The 12,837-nt window shown below is 40.6% G+C and overlaps 1 protein-coding gene across 1 annotated transcript in view; it reads right to left on the bottom strand.

The window, feature by feature from the left end:
* LOC105519999 (zinc finger protein 431) overlaps window positions 1-6,072 on the bottom strand; it is a 59,795-nt gene extending 53,723 nt beyond the window's left edge. Inside the window, exons 1-2 of the mRNA XM_011953555.1 lie at window positions 5,910-6,072; window positions 4,479-4,571 (exon numbers count right to left, since the gene is read on the bottom strand). Of these exons, the coding sequence (XP_011808945.1) occupies window positions 4,479-4,571; window positions 5,910-5,912 (96 nt within the window). The 5' untranslated portion in view covers window positions 5,913-6,072. The remainder of the gene's footprint in view (window positions 1-4,478; window positions 4,572-5,909) is intronic.
* Window positions 6,073-12,837: the final 6,765 nt, after the last annotated feature.

The raw sequence follows: 12,837 nt of genomic DNA, 5'->3' as shown, positions 1-12,837 counted from the left end.
ACAAGGCGAGACTCCGTCTCAAAAAAAAAAAAAAAAAAAAAAAAAAAAGAAATTAAAAACGATTCATTAAGAATTGGGTTTGACATAAATAATATACAAATATAATGGTAAAAATTTGGCTCATTTAGCATAAAAATCACACAGAAAAGCCCACATTTCTGTCAAATGTGAAATCATGTTTGACTATTTTTGGACTATGTTTGTGTAAATATGTTATTGGTATGTGTTCCAAAATTAAGGAAAACTCCTGTAATTCTAATATGACTAATATAACTAATATGATAATATAACTATCCTCAGTCTGAGTCAAAATACAACATTATTTTATGTCTCTTCTAAGAACATGCTGACTTCATGGTAAAACATCATTAATAATCATAATCATTACATAAAATTATTGTATGACACAGAGCTAACCAAATTTCCTTGTCAATCATGGGTTTTCTTTTTGCTTTTCACTGTGACTGCCCTAAGACTTTGTCATCCAGACAATTATTTTGTGTTGATACTCTTCAAAAGATGATTTATAGTTAACTTTGACAGATGTTCTTTTTTTTTTTCTTTCGAGATGGAGTCTTGCTCTGTTGCCCAGGCTGGAGTGCAATGAAGCAATCTCAGCTCACTGAAACCTCTGCCTCCCAAGTTTGAGTAATTCTCCTGCCTCAGCCTCCCAACTAGGCTGGGATTACAGGTGTCCACCCCATGTCCAGCTATTTTTTTATATTTATATTTTTAGTAGAGACAGGGTTTCACCATGTTGGTCAGGCTGGTCTTGAACTCCTGACCTCATATAATCCACCCACCTCGGCCTCCCAAAGTGCTGAGATTATAGGCATGAGCCACTGCGCCCAGTGACAGATGTTCTTAAATGCAATTTTGTGATAACTTTAGAAACTGTGACATTAAAACAGAGAAAAAACTTTCAGTAATCATAGAGAACTGGAATGTTCATGACTATCAAACGGAACAGGAATTAACTGAATGGACGGAACTAACAGAAGACTGAAGTAACATTTTCTGACTTCGCATAAAATGTCACTGATCCTTTGTTTTGTTTTTCAGGGTCAAGAAAACTCTGACTAGTTAGGTAAAAATATTATCACCCCTATTCAGCATGAAGTAGTTACAGAACATGGATCTTCATCCCTCTACAACCCTTAGGATTAAGTGCACCCTTGTGAAAAAGACGGGGGAGATGTCAGAGGAACCAGAGCAAATCTATCTTGAATAGGTGCTGGGTAAAATAGGGCTGAGACTAAATGGGCTGCATTCCTGGATCGTTAGGCATTCTAAGTAACAGGATAGGATAGAAGGTCAGCACAAGATACAAGTCATAAGGGCCTTGTGGATAAAACAGTTTGCAATAAAGAAGTCAAATAAAACCCACCAAAACCAAAATGTGATGAGAGTGACCTCTGATTGCCCTCACTGCTACCACTCCCACAAGTGTCATGACAGCTTACAAATACCATGGAAACATTAGGAAGTTATCCTATATAATCTAAAATTGGGAGGCATAAATAACCCACCCCTTGTTTAGCATATAATCAAGAAATAACCACAAAAATGTGCAAACAGCAGCCCTTGGGCTGCTCTGCCTATAGAGTAAGCCACTCTTTTATTCCTTTACTTTCTTCTCTTTTTTTGTTCCTTTTTTTTTTTTTTTTTTTTGAGACAGTCTCGCTCTGTCACCCAGGCTGGAGTGCAGTGGCACGATCTCAGCTCACTGCAACCTCTGCCTCCTGGGTTCAAGTGATTATTTTGCCTCAGTCTCCTGAGTATCTGGGATTACAGGTGTGCATCACCAAGCCTGGCTAATTTTTACATTTTTAGTAGAGATGGGGTTTCACCATGTTGATCAGGCTGGTCTCAAACTTCTGACCTTGTTATTTCTTAATACTTCCTTTTACTTTACTGTATGGACTCACCCTGAATTTTTTCTTGAGCAAAATTCAAGAACCCTCTTGTGGGGCTTAGATTGGGACCTCTTTCCGGTAAGAACTCTGCACATTTTCCTCTTTTTCCAATTAAAAATAATCAGCTGAATTTGTCTTCAGTGGGCTAAATAAAATACTTCTTAACCAAACTTTAATTAAGTTTATCTCCTTTTCACAGGCTCCTGAACTTTGAGCTACCCTCAGTCTAAGTCAACATACAAATGTATTTTATGTTCCTCCTAAGAACATGCTGACTTCATGATAAAACATTCTCTGACCTAAAATCTGATTTTTCACCCTTCATTTGCCATTCCCCTCCCACCTTCTCTCTAATCTTGTTTGCTCCTCCCTAGGAAAGGAAGCCCTTGTCAGCCTAAACTTTCCAATACTTAAAGTTTTTATAATTGGTACTTCTCCCTGTTGCAATACTCTTTTGGAATTCAATTTTTAACATAAATCTAACTTTGTTTGATATCCAAAGCCTAGAAACTGCCTCAAAACAGTAACATCATCATCAGTAAGACCCTCTCAGTCCCCTTTCATCTTAACCCTAACCGCCTTGGCCTGTGGGTCCCCAGCTTTCCAGGGCTGTGTCAGCAGAAAGGCTTCTTCCATGGCTGGGGTGAGCAGGCTGGACATCTGCAGGAGAGGCTACCCAGAAAAAAACTAGAATGGCCCTTATTTGTTTGTTTTTTTTTGAGATGGAGTCTCGCTCTGTTGCCCAGGCTGGAGAGCAGTGGCGCGATCTCGGTTCACTGCTAGCTCCGCCTCCCAGGTTCACGCCATTCTCCTGCCTCAGCCTCAGCCCAGCTAATTTTTTAGTATTTTTAGTAGAGATGGGGTTTCACTGTGTTAGCCAGGATGGTCTCGATTTCCTGACCTCGTGATCCACCCACCTCGGCCTCCCAAAACGCTGGGATTATAAGCATGAGCCACCACGTAGGCGGGTCTTTAATAACCTCCTTTTGCAGCCTCAATATTAGCCTTAGCTCTTAGTCACTGGGCTCAAGCTTTAATTTCCATGTTAGCGTTACTCACTTGGTTTTTGAAATTATGTGTTTGAAAAATCTAGCAAAATTACTCAAACACAGTATTCATACAAGGGAAGGAAATTTTAAGGTACTTACATTTTGTACCTCAATAAGAAAAGCAAAAGTATCTATTCCTTTCAGACAACATATCTATTATTTTATTGTTTTCATTAAAAACCACACAGTAAACAATTAGTCATATGGGAACACTTCTAGGTAATACCAAGTTTCATCTCATAAAATTTAGCATGAAACTCAGAAATCAAGATAACAGGATTTGAATAGAGATAATCACTGTCACAAATTTACCCTGCAAAAAGAGGAAATGATGTTTTCACGAATCTATGTAACTCACCAATTATCTACCACATTATCTCATGGAAATGTATTCATTCTCTACAGCCAAAATAGAATAGAGATTTTCCCCATTGTTTTCCTTGGTAGCTAGCATTCTAAAAGCTAAGCCTTGGAATTCTGTTTGAATGCACCCAGCCATAAAAAAAAAAAACACAACTGAGAAAATTTGTACAAAACTCACTCTGGGAAAGAAAAAGGTAAATGAGAATTTTTAACAAATGGAATATACAATTAGATAATTTTTTTAAACCCACCTCTTTTATGCACTTTGTAAATATTTTCCTACCTGCCAGGCACAGTGGCTCATGCCTGTAATCCCAGCACTTGAGGAGGCTGAGGCAGGCAGATCATCTGAGGTCAGGAGTTCGAGACCAGCCTGGCCAACATGGTGAAACCCCGTCTCTACTAAAAAAAATACAAAAAATTAGCTGGGTGTGGTGGTGTGTGCCTGTAATCTCAGCTACTTAGGAGGATGAGGTAGGAGAATTGCTTGAACCTGGGAGGTGGAGGTTGCAGTGAGCCAAGATCAAGCCACTGCACTCCAGCCTGGGCAGCAAGAGTGATATTCTGCTTAAAAAAAAAAAAAAAAATTCCCACCTTTCAAGCCCTACTAATATAATGCAATTTACAGCTAAAAAAGTGAGGTCAAAATAAGTAAACAAATATTTTCAAGGTGACAAACCCAGGGAGTGGCAGTGCTGATTAAAAAACAAATGTGTGTCTGACTCATATTTCAAGTCAGGCCACTCAATCACTTGAGAGATTCTTCCACCCACTCCTGCTCACTTATGTGCTCATGAACCACCCATTCAGGAGACAACTGCAGTATTTCTCGGAGACTGCTCCAGAGGTATTTTACTTTGCAAATTCTTACACCATCTCACTAGAGTCAAGTTTTTTTTCTGTTTGTTTTGTTTTTTTCTGGTCTTTTGGGATATTATTTTATCTGTCACAAATTTTTCACTTTTTAACACTATTTTTCTTCCACTATATTTATTTCATTATCTTTCTGCCCCCTTAGACAATCCAGGGAATAGAAATTATTTCTGGGTTTTCCTCTCAGCTCCAGCATCTGATTGGCTGACCAGCAATGTGTCCCCAAGAAACGAAAGCTGGGTTGGGTGTAGACAATTTTAATGTCTTAAGAGGTTACCTTTTCAAAATAAGAGTACACCAGAAGATTCCTCTCAGCCGCAGGGCATCCACTTGCTCCCTTGAGAGGATACACTCCAGACCTCCGGTCTTCCTATGGAAGAAAATAAACCAGAAGCTGATATTCATTAGGCACTCTAGCTGACATAACCACAGTGGATATCTTGGTTTATGCCCAGACAGTGCTGAAACCCACAACCAGAAAAAAACTAAAAGGTGGCTGAGGACACATCACCCCATAAAGTTTCCAAAGGAAAACCTTGACCCAAAAACATTCTGACAAGATCTCTGTGCCTAGAGAAGACACAAGGAGAAAAGGCACAGAGAGCTTTTACAGTACAGTGTCAGGGGCTCATTCTTTGCTTTCGTCTCATGGGAAATATTTACAGCTAACAAACCTTTTAAAAAGCATCATTTAATGCTTTGTCAAAAAATAATTAATTAAAATACTGTATAGAAAAGTACACTAAAAGACAAATAGGCGACAACGTGAATTAGGGAGGAAAAGCTGGCATTTGGGAACACCAGAAGGAACTGGAAATTTAGTATCTTACTGCAAGCCAGTGATGCTGGAGAAATGGGGAATGGCGGTTAGACAAGAATCTGCTTGGGACACAGGTGAAAGATGCAACGGAAAATCAGCTCCCTATGGACTGTGAAAATAATTAAAAGGCAGGCAATTAGAATGAGATGTCTCTAGTCTCCGGGTTCCTACTTAAAATAAAATCTAACTGAAGTGCATTTTTTAGTAAATAACTGCATTGAGAGAAACAAAATTCAGCCCTAATCAACTATAAACTGCCAATTAACCTCTGATTACATAATCAGGAAATTTTCACTTTTATTGTACAAATTAAGAAACTATGTAACTCTACCTAACCAATTACTGAATTTGGTTTTCTTCATCATGCTTTTTATAAAAGTCTTTTCAAGCCCCGCCCATGAACCACAAATTACAAACCACAGCTGGGTGCTTCACAATTTTTGAATCACTCTTTGATTATATTATTTAATGTTTTTGTAGTGACTCTCATATATTTTTAACAGACGGCAAGAGGAACTGGGAACCCCACGGAACAAAGCTCTTCCCATTCACGAACCCGCACCCCAAGTCGGAATTGTCCCCTAAAGACCCTCCCGTGGTCCCTGCACAATCTGGGAAAGACGCGGCGCTGCGGGGGCAGAGCTGCCCAGAGAGGGCTCCACGCCAGGGCACAATCACTGCACAAGGAAGTGACAGGACGCCTGGGGTACCGACTGTCAGCGCAGCCGCCATCTTATGGATGGGACTGAGGCCGAGCTGGGCAAGGAGAACTCGGGGCGCAGACTGCGGAGCTGACTGCAGGGAGGCCTGAGTCCCGCCACAGCCGCTTCCCACCGGTTACAACCAGCCCTTCCCCTTCTCTCGGGATGTCCAACCCAGCACTCTCACCATTTCTAGGCTTTCAGGGGGTCCCGGTGTCTTAGCTGTGGGTCTCCCAATACCTGCAGGTCACAGGGTCTCAGAGCCGGGCCTCTAGGAGCAGAGGACACAGAGCAATGAAGGTAAGACCTGGAGCTCAGGCTGCAGTGAGAGACAAAGGCCCCGCCACATCCCGGAAGCCGTCCTGTCCGCTCCAGCTGCGTGCCTGATTGGACGGTTCCGAGTCTAGCGTCGCTGATTGGATAACGTTTAAAACCCCACCCTCTCAGACCCTGAGTGACAGAAGATGCGATCAGATGCTGGGCTGAGTGAAGAAAGAGTGACAGACTAGGCTGCAGCCTTCTCAGGCAGGGCTTCCTCCCTGAGCTGAGCCAGGCCCACCCCAGATGGTATTTGCATTTAACCTTGTGTGTAAAGTCACATGCATTTATAAATAATATACTGTATGCCTATTCACAAATGAAAAGAATATAATAATTATTTTAAAATTTCGGATTTTATGACCTTCCCGGTTTCTGGTCTTTGAGCAGGCAGGCTGAAATTTTAGAACGGTGGTAATTTTCTGAAATAAAATGTGAGCCACATGTAAATTTTAAATTCTCTAGTAACCAAACTTTTAAAAGAAAAAAGGAACAGGTTGAATTGATTGTAAGAATTTAATTAACCCAATATATGAAAAAATTTTCATTTTAATATGTAAGAAATATGTGATTATTAATAAAGTATATAAATATTTGAAACGAAATCTTTGAAACTAACTCTGTGTTAGCACATCGCAGTTCAGACCAGGAACATTCCAGGCACCCAGGAGCCACACATGACCAAAGCTTCCACATTGAGGTGCAGCTCTGATGTCGGGGGATGAAGGGCCCCAGAAAACCTTTTCTGCCAGAGGTGAAGGCAGAGCCTCTCTCTACCAACATCTCCCTTCAGTTCTGAGGGTGGAAGAGATAGTGGCCATGGAAAGAGCAGAGGGCAGCAGAAATAAAATAACCACAAGGAAACCTGTTGCCCATTTTCTTTCAGAGATCAGACAGTGAACAAAGAATATTGGGGATAATAAAACTCTATGTCTTCAGATCTGTCCACACTCTTGATCTCAAACGTTTAGATATGGTGAAAACAGATTAAAGGCAAAACTTATTTTGCTATTGGTCTTGGCCCTAATGGTCAGGCTGTAGTTATCTGTTTTCTCCTGTGGTGTGTGGGACTATGTGGGTATAAGCACCAATCTCATGCATAAATGTCTACCTGTATTTCTGCATTACTCAACATTCTCTTACAAGACATTCAACTTTAAATCAGGGGAAAAAATCAGTACCTATAGGGCGCCCACTGTTAGAAGGTAACTAATAATTAACCTGTCATTGAATCCTGGCATCCTATCTGCACTGGGTACATGTATTAGCCGTTTTAGCATAACACATCATGCAAAACTTATTAGTTTATAATTGAGATGTTCAGCCATTTAGGCTAGGCTGAGTGGGGTCGTTATTCCGGTCTCAGCTGAGCTCCTTGAGGTATGTATCATCAGCTGCTTGTTGACTAGCCAGCTGTGCTTCTGGGGGTGAGATTTCAGTTCTGGGACTGTCAACAGGGGCACCTTGCTTCTCCTCCCCATTGTATCTTATTTTCCAACTGGCTAACATGGCTTTATTCATGGAGATGGCAGCATTCTGAAAGAAAAGCAGAAGGATTCAAGACCATTTGAGCCTGGGCTCCAAACTAGCCCACTGTCATGTTCGCAAGTTTCTACCACCCAGAGACAATAAGGCCAGCCAGATCTAGGGTTTGGAAAATAGATGCTGGATCTTGATGGAAACAGCTGTAAATGCACCTGGCAATGGGCACGGACACAGAAGGCATGAAAAATTGCCACCATTTTGCAATCAGTATCATTCCACTTTTTTTCCATATGTGGTTCATGGAACTCTTCCACATCAAGTAACTTGTCCAAAGACCCATGGATACTAAGTGGCCGGGCTGAAACTCAGGATTAACTCTGTCTGACTCCAAAGCCCATGCACCTCCATAGATCACACTACTAAAGTAGCTGCCCTGCCCTAGACCCTTGAAATCCTGGAGAGTGACACTTCTACAGAAGAAGCCACATTCCTTTCAGATTTGTGCTCAGTACTGTTTATCATTGGGAATAATCATCTCAAGAAATTGTAGAAGCACTAGCTGGCTCACACCTGTATTTTTAGCACTTTGGTAGGCTGAGACGGGAGAATTAGGTGAGCTCAGGAGTTCCAGTGCAGGCTGGGCAACATAATAAGATGCCATTTCCATGAAAAATAAAATAAAATAAAATTTAGCCAACCATGGTGGTGCATGCCTATAGTCCCAGCTACTTAGGTGGCAGAGGCAGGAGGATTGCTTGAGCCTGGAAGGTGAAGGCTGTAGTGAGTCATGATTGGTTACACCACTGCAATCAAGACTGGGTGATTGAGTGAGACCCGTCTCAGAAAAAGAAAAGTAATTGAAGAAGCATTTTGAAAAGACATAGAATAATGTAAAGAAATAGCTGAGGGATGAATTTAGGAAATCGAGAGACCCAACAACACATTATTTATATTTCATCATAGAAAAAAAATTTGAAATATTTTGAAAGAAAAAAAAATTTTTTTTTTTTTTGAGACCAAGTCTTGCTCTGTTGCCCATGCTGGAGTGCAGTGGCCTGATCTCTGCTCACTGCAATGTCTGCCTCCCGGGTTCATTGATTCTCCTGCCTCAGGCTCCCAAGTACCTGGGATTACAGGTGCATGCCACTACGCCCAGCTAATTTTTTTTTGTAATTTTGGTAGAGACGGGGTTTCACCATATTGGCCAGGCTTGTCTTGAACTCCTGACCTCGTGATCCACCCGCCTCAGCCTCCCAAAGTGCTGGGATTACAAGCGTAAGTCACCGCGCCCAGCCTAAAAGAAAAAAACTTTAGAGAAATTATATTTAACAGAGTTTATTTGAGCATAGAATAATTTGCAAATTGGGCAACCTGTGAATCCAGAGCAGGATCAGAGAGACTCCAGCACAGCCACGTGATGAAAACAGATTTACGGACAGAAAAAAGCAAAGGGACATACAGAAAATGGACGTGAGGTACAGAAACAGCCAGACTGACTGCAGCTTGGGATTTGCCTTATTTGAACATGGCTTGAACACTTGATGTTATTTTATTGATAAAAACACAGTGATTGGTACAATAATAAATTACAGTCTATTTATATATCCAGCTAGGTTTCAGTTTACTATGTACAAAAAAAAAAAAAACTACTGTGCAAAATTGAACAGGAAAGGGGGCAGCTTTAGCCTATAATTAATTTAACAATTTCTCGTTTTTGGTCATCTTGTCAATTTTGAGAGATAGACCAAAACCATATACATTGATATTATGCTGTCACCCTCAAAAATGTACTTATTTAGTCTCAAATCCCACTGTAAAATAGCAGAACTATGGATTTTGTAAAGTGGAAACAAAGATTTCTGGTAATTATTATTTTTTAAGGGTTACGGTAGAGGAGTCCTCCTTGTGTTGAAATCTGCTCTTTAAAATTAAAAAAAAAAAAAAAAAAGACCTGCTTTAGGATCTACCTATTTTCTTAAATTTTCAGTTTGATTATGTCACATTTAGCATGAGTGACTCTATTTGGTTTTATTTAGGCTGTTTGGGCCTAGTGCACAAGATCAGTCCAGAATGATGAAGGAAGATCAATGCCTCTCTAATAAAGACTCTCCTTAAGGCTGCTCTCCTGCCAGCCAAGGCTGGGATCATTCATAGTAAAGGACACCAGAAACCAACTGATCTTATTGCTAAAGGAAATGCCTATCCTGACAGGACAGCAAAAGAAATAGCAAATGCCTCCACACCCACAAATATTCCAGCCCTCACTCCAAAAGGTCAATATTTTTCTTTCTCCTCTATCACCGCCACCTACTCCTCTTCGGAAAACCTGCTCTACCAGTCTTTTCCAACTCAGGGCAAGTGGTTCTTAGATTGTGAAAAATTTATTCTTCCTCACCTTAATCCAGGAAACAAAGATTATTTTACTTATTATCTCTCCCACATAGGATCTGCAATTAGAACTATTGAACTTCTCCATTCACATCACCACCCACACCTATGGGAAAAGGGTAATATAATAGGTCATTGACTTAACAACAGGGAATTCCATTCATATGATGGAAAACGGGGACAAAAAGCTTTGGTATGTAAAACATTATGCCTTCCTTGGTCTAAAAACTCATCGCCATCTACATTAAAGCTAATATGCCTGATTACTGTTTTTAGAGAACTTATACTATTAGGGCAGTTCCAAGCTCAAAAATATGCTAACTGGCACCTTTTAAGCCACATAAAAATGCACCCTAGACCCGAAACTTACTGGACTAACTCATTATGAAATTTTCTGTAAGATGTTCATGTAGTCTCTGGTCACACTTGAAGCAGTCCTGAGAAATATCACCCCTACCCCAATGACCCTCACTAAAAACTTACATTTTCTTTATCTTTTCTTATACCTTTATATTTTGTAAATAAAAAGACAGGAATGTCAGGCCTCAGCCGAACCTCAGCCATTATAACCCCTGTGACCTGCACATATATGTCCAGGTGGCCTACAGGAGCCAAGAAGTCTGGAGCAGCCAAAAAACCGCAGAGAAGTGAAACAGCCAGTTCCTGCCTTAAATAACTAACCCACCTTATGACATTCTACCATTATGACTTGTTCCTTCCCTATCCCAACTAATCAGTTGACCCTGTGACATTCTTCTCTTTGACAATGAGTCCCGTGATCTCTCCACCATTCACCTTGTGATCCCCTCCCCTGCTAACAATAGATAACCACCTTTAACTGTAACTTTCCACTGCCTACCCAAGCCCTATAAAGCTGCCCCTCTCCTATCTCCCTTTGCTGACTCTCTTTTCAGACTCAACCCACTTGCACCCAAGTGAATAAACAGCCTTGTTGTTCACAGAAATCCTGTTTGGTGGTCTCTTCACACGGATGCACTTGACATTTTGCAAACTACATAATGAAGAAAACCAAATTTAGTAATTGGTTAGGTACAGTTATGTGGTTTCTTAATTTGTACTGTTGCGGGAAAGTAAGGAACTGGAGAGACCAAATGGAGCGCAGGAAAGTGTTTATTTAAGGTGTACTCTGGCACAGCGGACACATGTCCTGAAAGTCTGAGCCCAGAACAAAGGAAATGAGTCCCCTTTAAGCATTTTCAGGTGGGCACTGCATGAAGCAGGAAGCAGGCTTACAGAAATGAGAACAAAAGTTGCTGTGACATGTTTGCTTGTCTTACATCTCCGAGAAAATTTGGTTTGCAGCTTGTGCTTATCTGTCTTGTGACTTTGCAGCTGTGCAGGGAAGAAAGAAACAGGAGCTTACAGAGCCTACAAAATGTGTGGAGGGTAGATGTGATTAATGTTTCTTGGGACAGACAGTTAATATTCTCTTCTAACTTTAACTTCAGGGGGTCTACTCAAATTCTTTTTAGCCTTGGCTAATACAGCAATTCATTCTATGAACTATTGTTATTTCTCTTACTATTACTATAATCTTTACTATTATTACTTATGTTATTATTCTGTTATTTTATTAAGTTTCTACTTCAGTACATTAAAGGTAAAAATTTCCTGGTTATGTAATCAGAGCTTAATTAGTAGTTTATAATTGGTGAAGCCTGAATTTTGTTTCTCTGAATGTAATAATTAATAACAATGCACCTGAGTTAGTTTTTTTTTTTTTAAATGATGAACCCAGAAACTAGAGACACAGTCTAATTGCCTACAACTTAATTATTTTCACACAGCATGGGGAACTGATTTTCTGCTGCATTTTTCACCTGTGTCCCAAGCAGGGTCTTAAGTCTAAACACCCATGCCCTGTATCTCCAGCCTCACTCTGGCTTGCAGTAAGATACTAAATTTCCAGTTTCTTCTGGAATTCCCAAATGCCAGCTTTTCCTCCCTAGTTCATATTAACACTTCTTTGTCTTTTAGTGTACTTTTTTATACCAAATTTTAATTAGTCATTTTTTTGGCAAAGCTCTAAATGGTACTTTTAAGAAGTTATGTTATCTGTTTGTAAATATTTCACATGAGGAGAAGGCAAATAATAATCCCCTGATCCTGTATTGTAGAAAATCTCTGTGTCTCTTTTCATTTTATCTTCTCTAGGCACAGAGGTCTTATCAGAATGTTTTTGGGTCAAAGTTCTGTTTTGGAAAATTTATGCGGTGATGTGTCTGTCCTCAGCCACCCTTTAGTTTTTTGCTGGTCCTGGGTTTAGTACTGTCTGAGGATAAACCAAGATATCTGCCATGGTTATGTCAGCTAGAGTGTCCAGTGGATATCAGCTTCTGGTTTATTTTCTCTCTTAGGATGACCCGAAGTATGGAACGTATCCTCTCAAGGGAGAAAGTGGATACCCTGGGGCTAAGAGGAATCTTCTGGTGTACTCTAACTTTGAAAAGGTGTTAAAATTGCCTTCACCCAACCCAGATTTCATTTCTTGGAGACAAATTGCTGTTCAACCAATCAGATGCTGGTAATGAGGGGAAAACACAGAAATAATTTCTGCCCCCTGGGTTTTTTTTAAGGGGACAGAAAAATAGTGAAATAAATATAGTAAAAGAAAAAGAGTAAAAAAAAGTGGCCAGATGCAGTGGCTCGCGCCTGTAATCCCAGCACTTTGGGAGGTTGAGGCGGGCAGATCACAAGGTCAGCAGATCAAGACCATCCTGGCTAACACAGTGAAACCCCGTCTCTACTAAAAATACAAAATATCAGCCGGGTGCGGTGGCAGGCACCTGTAGTCCCGGCTACTCGGGAGGCTGAGGCAGAAGAATGGCATGAACCTAGGAGATGGAGCTTGCAGTGAGCCGAGATCACATCACTGCACTGCAGCCTGGGCGATGGAACAAGAC

This window comes from Colobus angolensis, unplaced genomic scaffold (assembly GCF_000951035.1).
Source record: "Colobus angolensis palliatus isolate OR3802 unplaced genomic scaffold, Cang.pa_1.0 Scaffold368, whole genome shotgun sequence".
NCBI classification, from domain to species: Eukaryota; Metazoa; Chordata; class Mammalia; order Primates; family Cercopithecidae; genus Colobus; species Colobus angolensis.
Note: the sequence above shows the minus strand (reverse complement) of the source record. Positions and strands in the feature narration are given on the sequence as shown.